Source organism: Marmota marmota, unplaced genomic scaffold (genome assembly GCF_001458135.2).
Source record: "Marmota marmota marmota unplaced genomic scaffold, marMar, whole genome shotgun sequence".
NCBI classification, from domain to species: domain Eukaryota; kingdom Metazoa; phylum Chordata; class Mammalia; order Rodentia; family Sciuridae; genus Marmota; species Marmota marmota.
In genome coordinates, this window is record NW_026000185.1 from 29,526,772 (window position 1) to 29,548,302 (window position 21,531).

Sequence of the window (21,531 nt, forward strand, 5' to 3'; positions counted from 1 at the left end):
GGCCTAGAGGGAGCTCGGAATTTAGCCCCCCAACTATTAAGGGAGCAAGAGGCAGACGGGGCTGGGATTGGGTCTGGGGTCGGGAAAACACCGCTGATGGTGCAGGGATCGCATGCATTATTGGGGCCCTGGGTCCCCCTAGTTCCCCTTCCGGGTTTGGAAGCTACGGGGCCAGAGGAAGGGAGGGGAGGTCTGGAGAGTTACGTCCGCTCCCAAGAGGCTAGATCGGGGAGACAGAAGAAGGGACATTTCCCCGTGGGAATTTGGGGCTGGGGGGAATGAGCACTCCTTTTGTCAGCGGAGGTACCTGTGGCGGTAGGACTCTGCGAAGGGATCGCTGGAGGAGCGCGGGAGGTCCTGTCTTCCTCCGCGGCGGAGGCGGCAGCGGCGGCGACGCGGATGGATTTCCTCAGTCACCCCAACTCAACCGCCCAGCGCTGCTCTCCCCAGAGCGGAGGGATCCCGCCCGCCAGTGACGCGGCTGTCGCCGCCGCGCCCAGGGCCCGGCTGGGCGAGACCAAACTAGCTAGTGGGGGGAGGCCAGAAGAGGAAGCATCACTTCGAGGGCAAAACCTGACTCGGTCACAACAAAGATACTACTTCGTGTAATTTCGATGCTAAAGGGACCAAAATAATGTTTGCTTCCAGAAGAGGCGTAAGACTTCTCCTCTGGGGCTGGCAGAGATGGTACCGGCATAGGGGAGGGTGAAAAAAAAAAAAAAAAAAAAAACCTCGCTGATCACGTGACACGTCCCCGGCCCCTCCCGAATTGGGCGGTTCCAGACCGGGAAGGGGAGCTCGAAGCCCCAGTTCTTGATTTAACCACGCCCCTCCCTGGTGATGCCCCGCCCCTCTGCTGGAGGAGGAGTTAGAGAGATCCGGGCTGGAGCTGGACTGGGCCCGACTCCAGGCGGCTGGAGGAAGAGCCGCGATTTGGGCTGTAGGGGTCAGGGTTGGGGCCGCTGCGAGCCGGAGTAATTGAGGCAAGTCTTGCTCAGGCAGTTTATCTGTGTTGCCCAGTGGGCTTTTGTAGACCACCCTGTACAGGGCCACATGCCACTGTAATGACAATTCACATTTGTTGAAATCCATGCTTGTTATTTAATCCGCACATCAATATTGTGAAGTAGCAGCAGTACCCTGATTTTATAGTAGTGAAACAGACCCAGGCTGCAGAGTGGAGATACGAACCCAGGAAGCCTTAAGACTTTATTGTGCAGTTATATCTTATACAATTTCTTTATGTAACCCCACTGTGGACCACCCGAAGGTATGAGAATGTCAGTATAGGCCTCAGTTTACACATCTGTTCAATGAGGGGTTGAAGCCTTCTGCATTGCCAAGCCTTTTGAATTATCATGGGATCCCCATGGTTGTGAAAACACTTTGGAAAGTTCAACATATTGCCTTCATGGATTCCTCATAACAAAAGCACCAAAGCATTCTATTCATTAGCCTTTGAAAAGCCCTAAATAGCTTTCAGAAAGAAGCACAACTTTTTTTTTTTTAAGAAAAAAAGTGACATTCTTTGTTATGCATAAATTCTATTTCTGTGCACCCAGCAACTAAATGACGTATTTGCAACAGATAATAGATGTCAATTAGACATCAGAATTTGGAAGGGACTTTATAGATAATTTTCAGTTTTATCTTCTACAAAGGGACATAGTGACTTCCCCCAAGGCACTTTAGCAGCCTGAGACTAGACCCAATTCTGTCAATCTTTATAGGGCATTTGATGCTGCTTTATCTCACTCTGGTTTCTGCGTTAATATGCTTTCTTGGTTTAACTCATTCAGCTAAAATTTACTGAACCCCAATGATGTGTGCTTTGTGTGTCCTAGCACTGAGGATACAACCACAAACCACATGTGCATCTCTTCAGCCTGCCTGGACACAGAGATGGATGATACATGGGCAATGAAATAGCAGTGCTGGTGGTCTAGAGATGTCTTTCTTTCTTTTTTTTTTTAATTTTAATATTTATGTTTTTGGTTTTTTCGGTGGACACAACATCTTTGTATGTGGTGCTGAGGATCGAACCCGGGCCGCATGCATGCCAGGCGAGCGGCACTACCGCTTGAGCCACATCCCCAGCCCTTTTTTTTTTTTTTTTTTTAAACAGTACTGGGGATTGAATCCAGAGGCATTCTACCACTGAGCTACATCCCCAGCCCCTTTTTAGATTTTCTTCTTTTGAGACAAGGCCTCACTAAGTTGTCAAGACTGGCCTCAAATCTTCTATCCTCCTGGCTCAGTCTTTTGAGCCACTGAGATTACAGACAGCCAGCTTGGAGATGTCATTTATTGGGAAGGGACGCATTTGGGGAGGAAGATCAAGAGTTTTAGATTGGGATGTTTTAGATTTGAGGTGCCAGGAGAAAATGCTTAATAGGAAGCTGAAGAAGAAGGTCTAGAGCTCAGCAGAGAAATCTGAGTTGGAAATGAGCCCCAAAAGTGAGTGGCAATTCAAGCAGATGAAGTCATAAAGAGGTTCAGAGAAAAGACAAGATGGCCTAACACCAAAGCTCTGAGGAACTCTAATATTTAGAGGTCAGGTAGAGCACAAGCTGCCAAAGGAGAAATCAGAGAGCTAAGAATAAAATCAGGAGAATGTGGATTTCTGGAACCCAAAAGAAAAGAGTCTTCCCGAAAGGGGATGGTAAATTGTGTTGAATACTACAGAGATGAAGCAGGACTGCACGGAGAAGTGCTTAAGGATTGGGTAAGATGGATGGTAACTTTGTTCTGCGCAGTCGCAGTGGAGAGGCACTGGTAACTTTGTTCTGAGCAGTCGCAGTGGAATCTAGCTAGGCATATACATGCAGTGGCTTAGGGTGAATGAGCAGTAAGGCAGTGGAGACAACCGAAGTGGTTAAGACTTTGGCAATGTTAGCTCGGAGGGGTGAAGATGGGGCAGCAGTGGAAAGAGAATATGGAGTCCGATATTTGCTTTTTATTTTTGGTGGGGGGATATGGTGCTGGGGGTTGAATGCAGGGCTTTGCACATGCTGGGCAAGCGTTCTACCACTGAGCTACATCCCCGGCCACAAGATATTAAGATATCTGAATTTGGATGGGAACTACTTGAGCTCATTTAGAGGATAATGGGAAGGACAGAAGGAGAGAGGTAAAGGATACAGGCAGGTAGGGAATGACCCATGGGGGTGACCCACGTGTGGAAGAAGGCAGAAGCCCTAGAGCACACGTGGAGGATGGGGCTCTGACAGGTCACCAGGACATTACCTGTTCCTTCTCAGTCAGCTTGGACTATACTCCTCCTTAGGGCAATCTACAAATGTTGCTTTTCCAGGATCTTGACTTTGGCCTTTTCTTCTCATTTGCCATGTTATTCCTTAGTGACTTCATCCACTTTTGTGACTTTATCCCCTAATTGCGCATAACTCTCAAAGCCCAGATGTCTCTTCCCTGTGTGCAGACTTGGTACATGTCCAACTGCAGACTGAATATCTGCATTTGGATGCTCATGGGCAGTGGTGTGCTGGTGTCAGCTGGTGCCAGCTCATATCAGCTCACAAGAGCTCATTATACACCTCTCTTCCCAACTCCTTGTTTAGTGAATTAATGTTGGTTGTAGTGACTTGAAATTGCCTATGGTGAGAGTATTTACATCTTGGAAATCGGCAAATTCTTCTGATCAGTGCTTCCTTTCCCTGAAGATCTGATTGTTAAAACATTTACTGCACACTGCTGTTTGCAGACAGTCTCCACTCAACATATTCTGAACTAAATCACCTTCCCCTGGACCCCATCCTGCCAAACCCTATCCTTTCCTTCAATCTCTTTGCCAGTTAACAGCACCCAGGAGTGTCCTACTAACTCATTCCCCATATCCAAAGAATGGTCATTTAGTTAAGGTATAGGGTAAGCTATTAAAAAAAAAAGAGTTCTCAAAATTCAATGACTTAAGTGATAATTGCAAAATAGATACTCCAGGATGATGGGGGCATCTAGACCATCTTCAACATCTCTGTGTCCAACATGGCCCACGAAGCAACCACTGTCATATCTGAATCGCATGCATTGGGAAGTGGGGTCGGGAGAACAAGTTCTTCCCTATTTAGGGACATCACTGGTTTCTGCACAGAAGCCAGTCAGATGCAAGGAAGACTGGGACATGTAGTCTTCACCTGTGCATCCAGATATAATATTATTAATAAAGAAAAAAGGGAGCTGGGTGCAGTGTGGTGCATGCCTGTAATCTGCTACTCAGGATGCTAAGAGGAGGATTTGCAAGTTTGAGGCCAACCTCGGCAACTTAGCAAGACCTGGTCTCAAAATAAAATTTTGAAAAAGGGCTGGGGATGTAGATCAGTGATTGCATGCTTGCCTAGCATGTGCAAAGCCCCAGGTTCCCCAGTACTGCAAAAAAGAAAAAAGGGAAATGGGTATTGGTATAAGGCTAGCTAGCTTTTTAAAAATTTCTGCTCCTTCTCCTCCTTCTTCCTCTTTCTCTCTCTCTCTCTCTCTCTCTCTCTCTCTCTCTCTCTCCTCTTTTCTTTTCTGTTGTGGTGCTGGGGATCAAACCCAGGGCCTTGAGCATGGTAGGCAAGCATTCAACCACTGACCTACATCCCCAGTCCTCAGGGCTAGCATTTTGTCACTGGTGCTACCTCTTGAATAGTGTGTGTGTGTGTGTGTGTGTGTGTGTGTATCCCTTATACTGTATGCCAACTGTTATTACCATAGTTCTTGCCTATTTCCTGGCCTCTAGAATTGTCCCTTTCCAATCAGCCTACCTAACGGCTGCCAGAGATATCTCTAAACCTGCAAATTGCATAGTATAACTTACTTGTTCAAAAGCATGCAGTATGACTGGGGTGTAGCTCAGTGGTAGAGAGCTTGCTTAGCTTGTGGGAGGCCTAGGTTCAATCCCCAGTGCTGCAAAATAAATAAATAAATAAAATATTTCAAGCCATGCAGTAGTTCCCCCATGGATTCCCTGAGGAGAGCCAAGCCTTCGTGTATGACATATAGACCAGGTCTTGTCCTTCTCGACTCAAAATGCCTTCCACCCCCACTCCAACTCTGTCTCCTTGTCTGCCAGAAAGTCGGGCCATTTTCTGGGACTTAGTTTAAATGTTCCTCTCTGACCACACTGTTTTGTGTCACACTGCAATGCTGGCTGCATTCCTATTGCAGGCTTTATTAGACTGTGTATTTCTGGGCACCCGCCACCAACACTGGGACAGGGGCTCTCTGTAAAGCCAAGGCACTTGGTTTATCTGGCAGAAGGGCTGGATAAGTGCTTGGCCAATAAGGAACAGACCTTACAAGATGCCAAATCATTTCCAAGATGGGGATCTGAGAGGCTTGACCCTGGCCCCAGCACCTTGGACATCATTACCTGATGCTCAAGTTTGACCAACCTGAACATGGATTTGGAATGTGACCGTGTCTAGAAGACTCTATTAGATTAATTGTTTAATCATCCATCTTCCTGGATGGACATTAAACTGAAGTTACATATTGTCCTCTGAGCCATTTTATTCCCAGTGCCTATTAAGCACCTAGAGAACATGGATAGAATGAATAGAAGAAGCCTGACAACATTTGCCGCAGAATCAACACTTTCCACATGTCTCAGTTTAAGTCTCAACTTAGTCTGGTTGCTATTGAGACTAAATGAACTAATATTTGTAAAACATTTATAGCAATGCCTGGCATATAGAAAGCACAAAGTGTCTACTAAATGAAAACAGAGTTGCATGGGACTTGGGGTGTAGCTCAGTAGTAGAGAGAATGCCTAACATGTGTGAGGCCCTGAATTCTGTCCCAAGCATGATGGGGGGGGGGGGTTGTAGGAATGGACCATTTGATCTTTAATTATTTTCTAGTCTTGTCTTCCCCTAACCCCACCCCCCAACACTGCCCTCCTTCTAGACTGAGTTTCTATTTCCACATATTCCAGAATTTTACATGTCTTCAAATCTTTGCACATGCTGTTCTCTGTGCAAATATTTCCCACTTTGTTCACCTCTGTGCCCCTATAAATACTTCCCAGTTCAGCTCAAACTTCATTTTGAGATACCTTCCCAGAGACATATAGTTGCAGGCATGAAGAAGGCATAAAAGATGTCTGCTGAATCAATAAAGGGACAAATGTCGAATTAGATCCCATGACAAATGCAAATTGGCCACAGTTGGCTGGGAGGTAAATCGAGTCTTATACCTTGCTGACCATAGCTTTTCTTCCTACCACAAGAGGAAAATTCACTTCTCATTACCAGATAGACTGCAGGCTTCTAACTTATGCATAATATAGTAAAGCTTCAAAAAACTCCTAAAGGACATTTTTTTTTTTAGGTGTAGGTGACACAACACAATGCCATCATTTTTATGTGGTGCTGAGGATCAAACCTGGGTCCTGCCCATGCTAGGGGAGCCCTCTCCCGCTGAGCCACAATCCCAACCCCCTAAAGGACATTTTTATGACCCAGTGTTCACTGAATAGTCCTGTGTACCCAGCTGTCAGCCAGGCACTTGATTCTGTCATCAGACTGAGTCCTCACCACAAGCTACCTTATGGATGGAGACAATGAAGCTTGAGAGGAGCACAGAGGTGTTATGAAACAGGTCATATCTCAACTGGCTGATAAGAGATATAGGTTCTAATCCTGGTTCTGACCCCAGTGAGCTTCATGATCCAGACAGAGCCTTCTCTCTATCTGGGGAAACCCTTATAAAACCCCAGGGTGAAGAGGCGGGTGTGAATTCATGATTGGTAAAGTTTCAAAATCTGAGAGGATTTGGGGGAATGCGGCAGGGGAGCAGGTAATGGGAATTTACAAGGTGACTTCAGAAGAAGTGAGGCAATATCATTAAATGTCAACAGAAGGAGAGGTGCAGGCCATGAATAGAATTGCTTCCCTCTCAGCATTCCTTTGATCCTCTTAACATTTTGAAAGATGAAGAAATGCAGGTCTCACCAGGGACAGTGGTCTCTGCCTGTAATCCCAACAGCTCTGGAGGCTGAGATAGGAGGATCACAAGTTCAAGACCAACCTCATCAACTTATAGCAACTTAGCAAGGCCCTAAGAACCCTTGTCTAAAAAATAAAACAAAAAAAGGCTGAGGATGCTACCCAGAGGCTAAGCAACCCTAGGTTCCCAAAATAAATAAATAAATAAATAAATAAATGCAGGTCTCAAGAGCTTAAGGGGCCATCCAATTCATCAAGGTATCGATTTATAGAGGTCAATGATTGATCAAGGGTCACTCGAGAAAATCTCAGGATCTCCCAGTTCCTGAGTCAGCTATGTTCTCTACAGCTTATCACTCTTGCTGATAGCAGGAGTCCTCCAGTCTAGGAAGCCACAACTGAACTCAGAATTAATCCTGGGCATGTAAAATGCTATTGTCACCAGTAGATAACCCATGAGCCAACTCAATCCATCTGACCTTTGGCTGGGAAAAGTGAGGTCCTTCCAGAGTGGGCATTTGATGAGCAGAGAACCTTCAAGAGCAGGGGACTGTCACAGAGTGCTCTTTTCCTATGCCACCTCTGGTCTCAATGCACCCTCCACCCCCAACAAATCCCAACACACAAGTGTATCTACATTACATATGTCTACACATACTCAAACACCAGCACACACACATGGTCAACTAACCCAGGCTGTCAGAGATGCTCCTTCACCTTCCCCAGCAAAAATGCCCTGAAGGTGGGACCAGCAGCCCCAAAGAACCTAGGAAGCTACCAAAATACCCACTTCTTGATCAATGCCTCCTGAGAATAGGTGTCTAAATAGAAAGATGGGGCAAGGTGTCTAAAGCCCGATTAGCTGAGTACCAATGTGTGAACACATGTGCACAGATGTGTACGTGTAAGGCCCAGGCTCCAGGGGATGGTCGAGGAAAAAAAGTGGTCATCAGAAAGACAAAGATGGAAAGAATCAGAGAGAGACAAGAGACACCCCCCACACATACACCTCTGGTCCCTCTTTCTATCTTTCCATCCTCCCTCTCCCGGTAATTTCATTCAGGCCCGAGTGTGACAAAGCCTTGCTAAGGAGCCTGTGGATGGTTGACTCTTCAGGTGCTCCAGGGCACCTTCACCCCCCACCCTATTTTAAAAATGAAGGGAGCAGGGACCTCATCAGTCACCATACAGAGTCCTGGTCTCCGGATGGAAAGGGTCTCCATCTCTATTCCTACTCTTCTCTCTGCCTCCTATTCCGCCTATTCCGTAGGTCCTGTCAGCGTTTTTATCTACTCCACCCTCATCCCTACACCGCCCCAGAACGCCGATGCGGCTGCCCCTTTAAAGCAGCGGCCCCCGGCTGGGTTATTGTCTGGCCTCTCAGCCAATCCGCGGCGCCGTTGGGGGCGGGGGATCCAGCCTCCTGATTGGCCGCCGCGCGCCCCTCCCGCCCGGGATCCCGGGAGCTGTCCGGCCGCCTCGGTGCTGATCCCACCGCCGCCCACGGGCCGCGAGCGGTGGTTAAGAGGGCACTATGAGCGGGGCGTCTACGGCGGAGGTGAGCCAGCCTTGGGCTTCGGGCTCCCAGCCCCGCGCGGCCTGGCCCGCAGCCCTGAGCCCCGAACCCGCGCGACCCAAGCCTTGGGCACCCTGGGGCCTGTCACCTTCGCGCTCGAGCAGATCAGCGCGAGGTTTGTGTCTCCCGCCACCTCTACCTTCGGTGACGGCCCCGAGCGCACCGGGCCTAACCTCTCCACTATACAACCCGCCTCCGCCCGGCCAATGGCCCCTTGCTTCCCCTCCAGGAGAGTGGCTTGAACAAGGCCAGTGGGTGAGAGGGACTCTGACAGCTTGACCCTCCACTCCCAGGACCCCGAACTCCAGGCCTAGCTCCCACCTGCTCCCAGCAGATATTGACCGTGGCGAGACCGGCTGTGCCCTGAGCTCCTCTTGAAACTACCCCCCGGGGGAGAGAGTTCGGGGGAGGTCCCCTCACACTCCTGTCTCTCTGCACAGATGAGGTGGGGGCGCTGGTCTTTGACATTGGCTCCTTCTCAGTCCGCGCTGGGTACGCTGGGGAGGACTGCCCCAAGGTGAGCCTTCCAGCCCCTTCCCCAAAACCTAGGGATTCTGGACTTAGCTTCAGGCTTCCTGTGACTCAGAGCTTTCACAGCCCAGCCCCAAAGCTGTGCTGAGCGGGAATGTGGGAGTAAACCCAGGGGCGGGCTGAGGGCCCTGGGTGGGACTGGACAGGGACAAGAGGGCCATCTCTCTCCCTGCCTATCCTCCCCACCCCCAGGCTGACTTCCCCACTACGGTGGGGCTGCTGGCCGCTGAAGAGGGGGGCGGGCTGGAGCTGGAGGGGGAGAAAGAGAAGAAGGGGAAGATCTTCCATATTGACACCAACGCCCTGCACGTGCCTCGGGATGGAGCAGAAGTCATGTCGCCCCTCAAGAATGGCATGAGTAAGGGGCCCCTACCCATCACCTCCTCACACAGCACCCCCCTACACACACACACCACCTGGGATACAGCATCCCATACCTTCAGAGTCATCCTTGCAACTGCCCAAGTCCCAGGGACCTCCTCACAGCTTCCCTCCGCTGCCTGGTACCCAGCCCAGGGTCCCGCCAGATTCCCGGGAATGGGGACTTTTCTGATGGAGCTGGACTCACTCTTCCCAAGACTCTTTTCCTTCTTGTCTGCCACCCCTGCCTGCCCACCTGCATCTCTCCACATTGGTCTTCTTCCCCCAAGTCGAGGACTGGGAGTGTTTCCGGGCCATTCTGGATCACACCTACAGCAAACACGTCAAGTCTGAGCCAAACCTGCACCCAGTTCTCATGTCGGAGGCCCCGGTGAGTGCCTCATTCAGACTCACATCCAGCTCTGGGGCCCCCAGCACACCCTTTCCACCATTCACCCCTCACTTCAAGTCACCCCTATCAGTGGCTTCACCTACATTTTCCTTCCAACCTTATAATCGTCAACTAGTTTTCTTCCTTCCTGGCTTCTCTCCTCTCTTCCAGCTCTATCCACTCTGCCCTTCACCCCTGCCCACAGTTCTTTTTTGACTTTTTAACTTAAAATCTTGGGTCAACATTATATATACACGTAAGGAATCAATTTGCTTTATAAAGTGTGTTAAGGTAAAAGCCTGCAGTTCTTACCCTCCTCCTTCCATTTCCCCCATTCCAAAGACAACTAAACTGCTTTTCTCTTTTTAAGCTAGTTTTTTTTTATTGTAGTATTTTTTCTGTATCTCTAAATGTCACACTTAAATTATTGCATGTTTTTTTTTCCAGTATGGGAACTGAATCCAGGTCCTTGCATATGCTAGGCAAGTGCTTATCCCCAGACCACATGTGTACATGTACAAACACATACATACACACACACACATACACACAAACTGCTTTTTTTCTTCTTCTTCTTTGAGAGAAGGTCTTGCTAAGTTGTCCAGACTGGCCTCAAACTTGAGCTCCTACTGCCTCAGCCGCCCAAGTCACTGGTTTACAGGAATGTACCCCAACACCTGACTGCATGGATTTTTCCCCCTAAGCTTTAGATATTTTTTAAAAAGGCAAAGCATTCTTTTTTTAACCTTTATTTTATTTATTTACTTTTATGTGATGCTGAGGATTGAACCCAGTGCCTCACACGTGCTAGGCAAGCACTCTACCACTGAGCCACAACCCCAGCCCCAGCTTTAGATATTCTCTATGAATTTCCCACTAAGGAAACAAGCATTTGGTTCTTCACCACCCCCACTATATCACACATATTTCTTTTTTTTTAATTTTTTTTTTAGAAAGAGAGAGAGAGAGAGAGAGAGAAAGAGGTTTTTTTTAATATTTATTTTTTAGTTTTCGGCGGACACAACATCTTTGTTTGTATGTGGTGCTGAGGATTGAACCCGGGCCGCACTCATGCCAGGCGAGCCCACTACCGCTTGAGCCACATCCCCAGCCCCTATCACACATATTTCTGATTCCCCACCTTTAAGTACATTTGTCTTTTATACTTTTGAAAAGATCAATACTCAGAATCTATGCTTTTATTATTTTTTATCCTGAGCAGGCAAGAAAATATGGTTATTTTTTCTTTCCTGTGCAACTTTTTGTTCACTGGATCTGAAAATTGTCTTGGGTTTTATGTTGCTTAGTCTTCTATCTACTTAATAATGTGACCCTATGTTATTCATATGTTATTCATATATAGCTACCTGTATATTTTCTCAAGACATTAATTGCTTTAGATAGTCTATTAATTTCATCTTCCTGAAGAAATTTCTCCAGGAGAGCCTAATAACCTATTCCACTTTGAATTAGCAGCCCTCTACACCAAGGGCAGAACTGTCATCTGGCATCCCCTGTCACCCCGTGGAGAATCCCTTTGCCTCACTCCTATATTGGGGAAGAAATTTGGACCTTTACTACCCCTGTGTTAGAAGTCCTGTTTCTGATATTTGATTCCATTTCTTGTTTTACTTCTTAGAAAGATTATAGGAAGTAAATTTTTTGAGATTTTGCATGTCCGATCTTGGATTGATAGCTTAGCTAGGTATCACACTCCGGGTTGGAAATTTTTTTTTTTTCTTCAGAATCTTGAAGGTATTTCTCCATTCTCTTCCAATATCCACAGTTGCCACCAAGAAGGCTGAAACTGTCTAGCTCCTGATCTTCTGGTGTGATTTTTTTTTCTTTCTGAAGGTTTATAGATTTCTCACTCCATCCTAAGTATTCTACAATTTTACTATGATATGTACTGATATTGATTTATATTCATTCATTGTTGTATATACTTAATATGTCCCTTCAATCTAAAAACCTCTGCCTTTCAAATCAATGAAAAAAATTTATTCATTTTATTTATTTCTCTCAATTTTCTCTGTTCTCTTTTAAGAAATTCTGTTATTTAAATTTTGGGCCAAAACTGGTCCCCTGATTTTTATTTTATTTTATTTATTTTGGTGCTGGGGAATTGAACAAAGGGCCTCATGCATTGCCAGGCAGATGCTCTACCACTGCATCTCTACCCACATCCCCAACCCTTTTTCTTATATTTTCTCTTCTGTTTTCCATCTCTACTTTTCCCCTCTAGTTTCTAAGATGTTCCCTCAACTTTACATTCCAACCCTTCTTCCAAGTTTTCCATTTCTGCTCCTACATTCTTACTTTCCATGAGTTCTTTTTTTGTTCCATGAATGTTGCTATTTGAGTGTCCTCCTCTGGTTTCATGGGTGTACTATTGTTGGTTCCTTCACTAAGAATATTACTGATTTGGTTTTTGCTCTTGTATCTTCCTGAATAATCTCTGTTCTTCCAAGTTGTTCTTACAAGTGGCACGCACCTGTAAAATCCCAGTGGCTCCAGAGGCTGAGGCAGGAGGATCTCGAATTCAAAGCCAGCTTTAGCAAAAGCAAGGTGTTAAGCAACTGAGTGAGACCCTGTCTCTAAATAAAATACAAAATAGAGATGGGATGTGGTTCAGTGGTCGAGTGCCCCTGAATTCAATCCCCAGTACCCCCTTCCCCCCAAAAAAATAAAACCAAATTGCTTTTTTATCTGCATTGTTTTTGGGAAGGTCTCTATCTCATTGTAGAGACATTTCTTAGATTCTGAAAGCCCATGTTTGCCTGCTTATTGTTTCGTGGTGGGGCTCTAAAAAGCTGATCAGAAACCCTGGTTCCGGGGGATGGAGAGCTTATTGATTGATGTTTGCTATGGGCTAATCTGAATGGAATGTTCTGGTGGTCAGCATACAGATGCTGTACTATACAAATACTGGTATCTTCAGATTTGGGAAGGGTGCTGGGTTGAACCTAGGACTTCTCATGCATAAGGCAGATACTCTACCACTGAGCTACACCCCAACCTGTATCTTTAGATTTTTGATGTGACCCCATAGGCTTCCACCCTGGAGACCTGCTTGGATCCCTCTTTCTTAGAGCAAGTGAGAGAATGGGGCTGGTAGTCTCAGCATCCAGTGTACCTGGCATCGCTTCATTCTCCGCCTTGGGCAGATGCCCTCACTCCCGCTGTGTCCAGAGTCCCATCAGTTCAGGAATCCTCAGTGTCATCCTCTCTGGGGTTCTGGAACTGGCATGGGGGATAATAGCTCAGTGACATGGAGTTGGGGAGAGAGTTTAGGAGTCTGTTATGTGAGTAGCTTCAAACAATCTTATTTTCGATTTCCTTTCATCTCTACTTCTAGAAATACCTGAACCCTATTCCTGAGGCTTTTCAGGATTCTGTGGCTTATCACAGGTTGTTCCTGGTTTTTTCCACTACCAGTTTAGGAGTCAGTTTGCCGAACCTCACCACTCACCTATCTGATTCCCAGCTCCAATATTTTGTCACTGTTTCCCCTTATTATTCCCAACCCAAGCCCTCCTCTCTCTCTTTTTTTTTGTCCCTCTTGCTCTCTCTCTCTCCAACCTACCCCAGAACAGAGATTAATACAACTTAAAATTAACCTTTCTAAAGTTAACAATTCAGTGGCATTTAGTACATTAACAGTGTTACACAGCCATTACTGCTATCTGGTTAAAACATTTTCAAGATCTCAAAGAAGAACCCATTTCTGTTAAATAGTTTCTCTGTAATCCAAACTCTTAGAAATCACTGATCTACTTTCTGTCTCTATGTATTTAATTGTTTATATAAATGGAATCATACAATATGTCTTTTTTGGACTGGGGATTGAAGTCAGGGACACTCAACTACTGAGCCACATCCCTAGCCCTATTTTATAGTTTATTTAGAGACAGGGTCTCACTGAGTTGCCTAGGGCCTTGATAAGTTTCTGAGACTGGCTTTGATCCTCCTGCCTCAGCCTCCCTGAGAGGATTACAGGTGTGCACCACCACACCCAGCTCAATATGTTACTTTCACCCTTCTCCTTTTTCTTCTTCTTCCTCTTTCTGTGTGCTGGGGATTGAACCCAGGGCTTCATAAATGCTAAGCATATACTCACCACTGAGTTACACCCACAGTCCTATTCTGTCACTTAACATGTTTTAAATGTTCATCCATGTTTAGCATGTATTGGTACCGCATTTCTTATTGTGGCTGAATAATGTGCATTGTACAGATATACCACCATTGTCTTATCCACTTTCCACTGATGGGCATTTGGACTATATCTACCTTTTAGGCATAGTGAGTGCTGCTTTGAATATTTGTGTACATATATTTATTGGAGTACCTGTTTTCCATTCTTCTGAATATGTAATTAGGAGTGGAATTTCAGAGTCTTATAGTAATGTTTACTTTTTTGAGGAACCAACAACAGTGACTGAACCCTTTTATGTTCTGACCAGCAGTGTGAGAGAGTTCCAATTTCTTCACGTCCTTGTCAGCACTTGCTATTTTCTGTTTTTTAATTATTTTACCACTCTAGTGCACACAAAGTGGTATCTCATTATGCTCTTGATTTGCAATTCCCTAATGGCTAAGAATGTTTGATTTGCATTTCCCTGGTGGCACTTCTTTTCCTGGGCTTGTTGACTTCTGTGGGTTTAAATCTTTTTAAATTGCCCCTTCATTATAGTTTCGCTGGGATCTTGGGAGGGAATAAAATTAGATGTTTGCATCATTACCGAGACATCCTCTTCCCCAGCTTTCTTGCCTCTGGATGATTAGAATGGGGGAAAGGAATGACCTGGGGACTGGGAGGAGCCTGAGGTGTATATTGTAACAATTAAGAGCCCCTGAGCCAGGCATCAGAGGAACAGGACTCCAGATCCAGCTCTGTCTAGAGCTTCCTGTGTCATCTTCCTCTCTGAGTGTTGTTTTCCTCATCTAGGTTTTGACTGTGATCCTTCAAATTCTTTATAGTTCTCACAATGTGAACTCTTCCCCTAGTATGAGTTGTGTGTGTGAATAAGTGTGTTTGCATATATGCGTATGTAGATGTATGTATATGTGCATGAATGTGAGTGTGTATGTATGTGTGTGATCGTTGTGTCTGAGTGTGTCCCTCCTGACTCCTCCCTCCTGCACTCTCTCTGCAGTGGAACACACGGGCCAAGCGGGAGAAGTTGACTGAGCTGATGTTCGAGCAGTACAACATTCCTGCCTTCTTTTTATGCAAGACAGCCGTGCTCACCGCGTATCCTCTGGGTTGTGCTGCTCTGCTGGGTGGAGGGACAGGGTGGGGTGTATAGGCCTGATTCTCTGGAGATCAGAGTCAGGACTCTGATCAGAGCCAGACTCCTTCCTTAGCCACACCAGGACTAAAGACCCATGGGCAAGTGCCCAGGACTTCGGGAGTCCAGATAAGTGGCCTTTCCCCATTCCATGGATCAGGCTGAGCAGAGAAAGAGCTGGGCTAAGGGGACAGCAGGAGCTGGGACTGGGCAGAGGAGGGAGGGGTATATGACTCTGAGGCTGTCCCTTCTCAAACCACCAGTCAGCATTGCTTTTTTTCAGCATCTGCTTTGCACAGAACCCTGTGCTAAGCACTCACTGGCGGGACAGGGACCATAATTCAGGGAGCCCAGATCTTAGAACCAAGAATAAAGAGAGGCTGGAGTTCCATAGGAACAGAGGAAGAAGTTGCAATTCACCCAGGAAAGAAGTGACTGAGGTCTGAGGAGCCTATCTCCAGGAGATGGGCCATAAGTCAAGGGGAGAGTCTTGCAGAGTGGGGGTTGGATGGGCCCCAGGAAGAGTGGGGAACCAGGCCAGCCCCTCACTTGCCACAGCTGTCTCTTTGACTGACCCATCCCACACCAGCTTTGCAAATGGACGTTCCACGGGCCTCGTGTTGGACAGTGGGGCCACCCACACCACGGCCATTCCAGTGCATGATGGCTATGTCCTGCAGCAAGGTGGGGCCTCGGCAGGGGCCAGGGGGGCTTGGAGAGGGCCAGGTCCTGACACTGCCTCCTCTTCCAGGCATTGTCAAGTCGCCCCTGGCCGGGGACTTCATCTCCATGCAGTGCCGGGAGCTCTTCCAGGAAATGGCTATTGACATCATCCCCCCTTACATGATCGCAGCCAAGGTGGGACCTCTGGGGAGTCCAGAGCTGCCACCATAGAGTCCTGGGTACCTGTCAGCCCACCAACCCATGATATAGCAGACCAGAGAGCAGCAGGACCCCCAAAAGATGATAGGTCCAGTTCTTCATTTTTCAATCAAGGCATCAAAGATGGAGACATGCTGAAGGACATGGCCAAGGTCATGCAATCAGCTGGCAGCAACATGTGTGAAAACCAGTGTGTGTGTGGGGGGTCCAAATGGCCCAGGTTCAAATTCTGCCTCTGCCACATAAGAGCTATGAGACCCAGAACATGATATTGACACTCTCTGGACCTCAGTTTCCTCTCCTGTAAAGAAAATAGAACAACAGGGAAAAGTGTTAAATGACACTGCGTGCAGAGGGCTTCTCTAGGTCCCCACATGGGATAGAGCCCAGAAGAGGCCTTCCCCATATGCCCTCAGCTTTCCCTAATTGGGCTTTTTCAATCACCTGTATTCAACATGTGTATGGCACAAATGGGAACAAGTTCTCCCAGTTCCCTCTCCTCTCTGTCAAGGAAGGACAAGAAACCCTTCTTTGGAGCAATAAAGCAGAACCCCCAGCGCTGGTTAACAGCAGAGCTGGTGAGGGCTGGTAAGGCAGGTGTGGACAGGGGTGGACAAGCACCGGCGAGGGAAGGATGCTCAGAGGCTGTGCCCTTACAGGAGCCTGTGCGGGAAGGTGCTCCCCCAAACTGGAAAAAGAAGGAGAAGCTACCCCAAGTCTCCAAGTCCTGGCATAACTACATGTGCAATGTGAGGCACTAAGAATGTTCCCCAAAGAGCTTCCCTCCCCAGCTCCTGGCCCCCTGCCACAAGCTGTGGGGAGGGACAGAGGCCCTGAAGGCGGGTGGGGTGTGGTGCTCGAGAGGGAGGCCAAGTCCTCACCCCTTCTTAATTCTCAGGAGGTGATTCAGGACTTCCAGGCCTCGGTGCTGCAGGTCTCAGACTCCCCCTATGATGAGCAGTGAGTGGGGCTCCGTGCTGGGGTGGGAGGAGGGTACAAGTAGGGCTCAGGGGGCACCTGTGGTGCTTCTTACCTGGGGACTTTGTGAGCACCCCAGGCAGAGTTTTGATCCTTCCTGGGCAGGGTGGCTGCACAAATGCCCACAGTCCATTATGAGATGCCCAATGGCTACAATACAGACTATGGCGCCGAGCGACTCCGCATCCCCGAAGGCCTGTTTGATCCCTCCAATGTCAAGGTTTGGTGGGGTGGTGAGCACTGATTTGAGATGGGGGCTGGCTGGAGTTCTTAAATTCTAGGGTATGGGAGAGGCTGGGAAGGATCACAGGGGCCAAAGCCCAGGTCACCTTTGTCAACAGGGCCTTTCAGGGAACACCATGTTAGGCGTAGGCCATGTGGTCACCACCAGCATTGGCATGTGCGACATCGACATTCGTCCGGTGAGGCCTGGGCCAGGGCTGAGTGAAAGGGTCCAGGAGTGGGGAGGCTGGGAGGGGTAGTTCCTGCAGGCTCACTCTTCCTCTCTGCTCTCAGGGCCTATATGGCAGTGTCATTGTCACTGGCGGGAACACGCTGCTTCAGGGCTTCACTGACAGGCTCAATCGAGAGCTTTCCCAGAAGACCCCACCGGTAGGTGTTCACCCCTTACCCGGGGCCCTGGACTCCACTCCTGGTATAGCCTTTTAGGACCAAGTCCATCTTCCTTCCCAAACATGGAACGTTCTGTCCATCAGAGCAGACCTCTTGCCCCTGTGGCTTCTTCCCACCTTCCAAGCCCTGTCCCTTCCCAGAGCCTAGATGTCTGCTTCTCCTGCCCCTTTCTCCCCACAGAGCATGCGTCTGAAGCTCATCGCCAGTAACAGCACCATGGAGCGCAAGTTCAGCCCCTGGATTGGGGGCTCCATTTTGGCCTCACTGGTGAGAAGGAAGGGGCCTGGCCTAGTGCTGAGTGTGGGGAAGGGGACACCCGGACACACCCCACTGCCTTGCCAGCATCCTAGTTCATTCATTTAACTAACATTTATTTTTTTGAGAAAGAGAAGTGCTCCCAGAAACCTAAATGCTTTATCAGGACACAAATCAGGGAGCAGAAAGACAGGGAGTTGGAGATGGGTTGGGATGAGGTCGTGGTAAGGCACCCACCATCCTCTGTGAGCAGAGGGGATGTCCTGGGGGTTGAGGGCAAAGGAGTGATGTGATGATGACAGGCACCTCTGAGAAGACTGTCAGGCATGAATCTTTGTGATCAGGGTGTGAGCTGGAACCAAGGAGACCTTGCCAGAAGCCTCTTCCCATGGTCTCTGGAATCGCGGACTGGGAAACAGCGGAGGTGGGGGGAGAGTGAGGAGCAACGGGATGAGGAGGTGGGCGGGTTGGTTCTGGTGCAGAAGGTGGAGAATTTAGTCTGGATCAGCCACTGGGGTGGACACAAGTCTTCGAGCAGGGAGCTGGGGTGCAAAATTCATCCCCTCTGTGGAGAGCCACCACAGAAAAGGACATCCACTAGAAGGGGAGACCTCCAAGGAGACAGAAAGGAGAGTCAGAAAATCAGAGGCTGGCAGTTAGAACTTAGCTGGGGGCTGGCACATGTCAGCTCCACAGTGACTAAAGGCCTCCTCTGTGTTTCAAGTGGACAGACAGCCTGATAGTCCCTGCCTTCCTGACAGTGACAGTCTACAGTCAAGACTATTAAACAGAAAGTGACCACAAAGTGTGCAGTGATCTAGTTTGGAAGTTTCCAAGGGCCTTCAGGATTATAAACTGAGATGAGAAGAGTATGAACTTGGAAGGCAAAGAAGATAACAAGGCATTGACTGTGGGGAGGGCCAGATGCAGGGCCAAAGACAGATGCAGCAGATCTGGGTTTTAGGAGGTCCACATGCTCCCTCATGAGAGTGGGGAGTGGATCAAATGGGGCCAGGCTGAAGGCAGGGACAGGGGCTGGGAATGTAGCTCAGTGGCAGAGTGCTTGTCTAGCAGGTGCAAGGCCCTGGGCTCAATACCAAGTGTTACAAAAAAGAAAAAAAAGAGAGAGAGAAAGAAGGAGGAGAAGGAGGCAGTGACAGAGCTGCTACCATCTCCACTCCGACTGGGACACAGCAGAGGCATGGGTACCAGTAAGTGTACACTGGAAGCTTATTAAATGGTTCATGGACAGTACGTGGACACTGTTCGCATGCAAGAGAAAAGAAAGAGACAAGGTCAAGAACAAGACACAGATGCTAACTTATGTAGGGGCTAGGTCAGTCCTACCCAACAGGAGCACAATACAAGACATATATTTTAAAATTTCTGCTGGGTGCAGTGGTGCACACTTGTAATCCCATTGGCTTGGGAGGTTGAGGTTGGAGGATTACAAGTTCAAAGCCAGCCTCAGCAATTTAGCAAGGTCCTGAAGCAACTCAGTGAGACCCTATCTCTAAATAAAATATTAAAAAATGGTGGAGGGGCTAGGGCTGTAGCTTGTGGTAGACCACTTGCCTTGCACGTGTGAGGTTCTGGGTTCGATCCTCAGCACCACATAAAAATAAATAAGTAAATAAAGATATTGTACCAACTACAACTAAAAAAAGAAAAAAAATTTAAAAAAGGCTAGAGATGTAGCTCACTGGTTAGGCACCACTTAATTCAATCCCTGGTGCAAAAAAAAAAAAAAAAAAAAAAATTCCTGTAGCCATGTTGAAAAATAATACAAAAAAAGGTAAAATTAAATTTTAAGAACATACTTTATTTGATCCAATATGTCATCAAAATCCAACATATAGCCGGACATGGTGGCACATGCCTGTAATCTCAGAGACTTGGGAGGCCAAGGCAGGAGGATTGCAAGTTCAAAGCCAGCATCTGCAACTTAGCAAGGTGCTCACCAACTCAGTGAGAACTTGTTTCCAAATAAAAACATAAAAGGGGGTGGGGATGTGGCTGAGTGGTCAAGCACCTGTGGGTTCAATCCCCAGTACTAAAAAAAAAAAATCAGCATATTGGCCAGGTGTACTGGTACACAACTGTAACACCAGTTACTTGGAAGGCTAAGGCAGGAAGGTTAAAAGCTCAAGACCACCTTGTCACCTTAGTGAGACCCTATCTCCAAATAAAATAAAAAGGGCTGGAGAGTAGCTCAGAGAGTAGCTTGCCTAGCATATGCAAGACCCTGGGTTCAATATCCAGTACCAAAATAAATAAATAAATCCAGTCTGTATTTTCCCCATAGATCATATCTCAGTTTGGATGAAGCACATTGAGATGGCGGGCCACCAGAGGCTAGTGGCCACCACATTGGAGGGCACAGGCATGGAGAGTGGGAAGGATCAAAGAAGCAGCGGGTTTAGGCAGAGCCTGGGGGAAAATGGTTTACTCAATTGCGGACATAATGAATTTAGGATCCAGAGGAACACTTAGGGCCATGAATCTAAAAGACAGCTGGATGTTTGGGTTGGAAACAAGAGATTGGTTAGGACTGGGGCTGAATGAGCCAGGCCAGGAAGTCTGTTCTCTGAGGAGAGAAACAGAGACACAAGCCAGGGCTAGACACTAACTTTCAGGTGAAGGCAGAACGGCCATCCAAGAGAAGGAACAGTGTGAGATGCCCAGTGCGGGACCCCTCAAATGGCAGGCTTCAGTAGGGGTGGGTGACAGCGGGGCACCAGGACCTAGAAGTTAAGTGGTTTAGGTGGTTTCAGAATGGTGAGGGAAGAGGAAAGACTTTCCTTGGGAATGAAGGCGACTTGAGAGTGCGCCTGCGTCCTGATGGAGTGTGGTGAGGCTCGGACACCTGGTATGCGTGTGTAGAGCGGTGTTGGGTGGGGGTGATTGGCTAGCCTAGGCTGTAAGTGCCACCACTCAGCTCAGGAACGGTGCCTGGCTCAGGGCAGACAGGTGCTCTATAAATCCTTGCTGAATGCATGAAGCCTTGACTACAGATGCTGTCTGTATTCCCTCTGAATACACAAAGAGGGAACAGACGGGCCAGGGAGGGTGAGACCCGGAGAGGCGAGGCCAGAGGAGGCCAGGCTTCCGCAGGGTGCGGTGGGGTGGGGGCGGTCCCTCCCCGCTCCCCCTGGACTGCCCTGACCGCTGTGTCGCCCCTCCTCCCAGGGCACTTTCCAGCAGATGTGGATCTCAAAGCAGGAGTACGAGGAGGGCGGGAAGCAGTGCGTGGAGCGGAAGTGCCCCTAAGGACGCCCCTCCGCACACACCCACCTGCCTGCAGCGTTGGGGACAGCGGGACGCGAGAGGGGTGTTCCCCGGCCAGGCCTCCGCGAGCGCAGATCCCAGCCCGCTCACCCCAAGCCCTCATCACCCTCTCTCTTCCCTTTTTGTCCTCCTAGGTTGTGATGTTTCTGAGTTAAAAGAAATAAAAAAACGTTTTACGAAAAAAAAAAAAAGTTTGGCCTCTTAGTTCCCGTCAGGGGTGGGGGAGGGGGCTGAAAACCAGGGAGAAGAGGATATGGGTACCTCTCCTGTTTCCAACTCTCCCAGTGACCTTCGGGATCCCTTCCTAAACCCTTCAACCCCATNGGAGGGAGGCGAGGGGAGGGCGCACCTACATTCATCCAGATCCGACGGTGGGCGCCCGGACACAGCCCCAAGAGC

General features: G+C 48.2%; 1 protein-coding gene across 1 annotated transcript; it reads left to right on the top strand.

Annotated features, from left to right (window-relative positions):
* Window positions 1–399: 399 nt before the first annotated feature.
* Actl6b (actin like 6B) lies at window positions 400–21,323 on the top strand. The gene is made up of 15 exons (XM_015490710.2): window positions 400–529; window positions 8,215–8,502; window positions 8,961–9,037; window positions 9,244–9,409; window positions 9,702–9,802; window positions 14,962–15,059; window positions 15,686–15,780; window positions 15,848–15,954; window positions 16,638–16,727; window positions 16,877–16,938; window positions 17,062–17,176; window positions 17,298–17,378; window positions 17,473–17,568; window positions 17,770–17,856; window positions 21,034–21,323. The coding sequence occupies exons 1-15, from the start codon at window positions 400–402 to the stop codon at window positions 21,112–21,114; spliced, it is 1,674 nt and encodes a 557-aa protein (XP_015346196.1). The 3' UTR covers window positions 21,115–21,323.
* The last annotated feature ends 208 nt before the right edge of the window (window positions 21,324–21,531 follow it).

Excerpts from the sequence above, each read along its gene's own strand:
- Actl6b (XM_015490710.2), top strand. The coding sequence starts at position 400 with ATGGATTTCCTCAGTCACCCCAACTCAACCGCCCAGCGCTGCTCTCCC. Across the intron at positions 15,060-15,685 it reads AAGACAGCCGTGCTCACCGC|CTTTGCAAATGGACGTTCCA; the intron begins GTATCCTCTGGG and ends ATCCCACACCAG. Across the intron at positions 15,955-16,637 it reads CTTACATGATCGCAGCCAAG|GAGCCTGTGCGGGAAGGTGC; the intron begins GTGGGACCTCTG and ends GTGCCCTTACAG.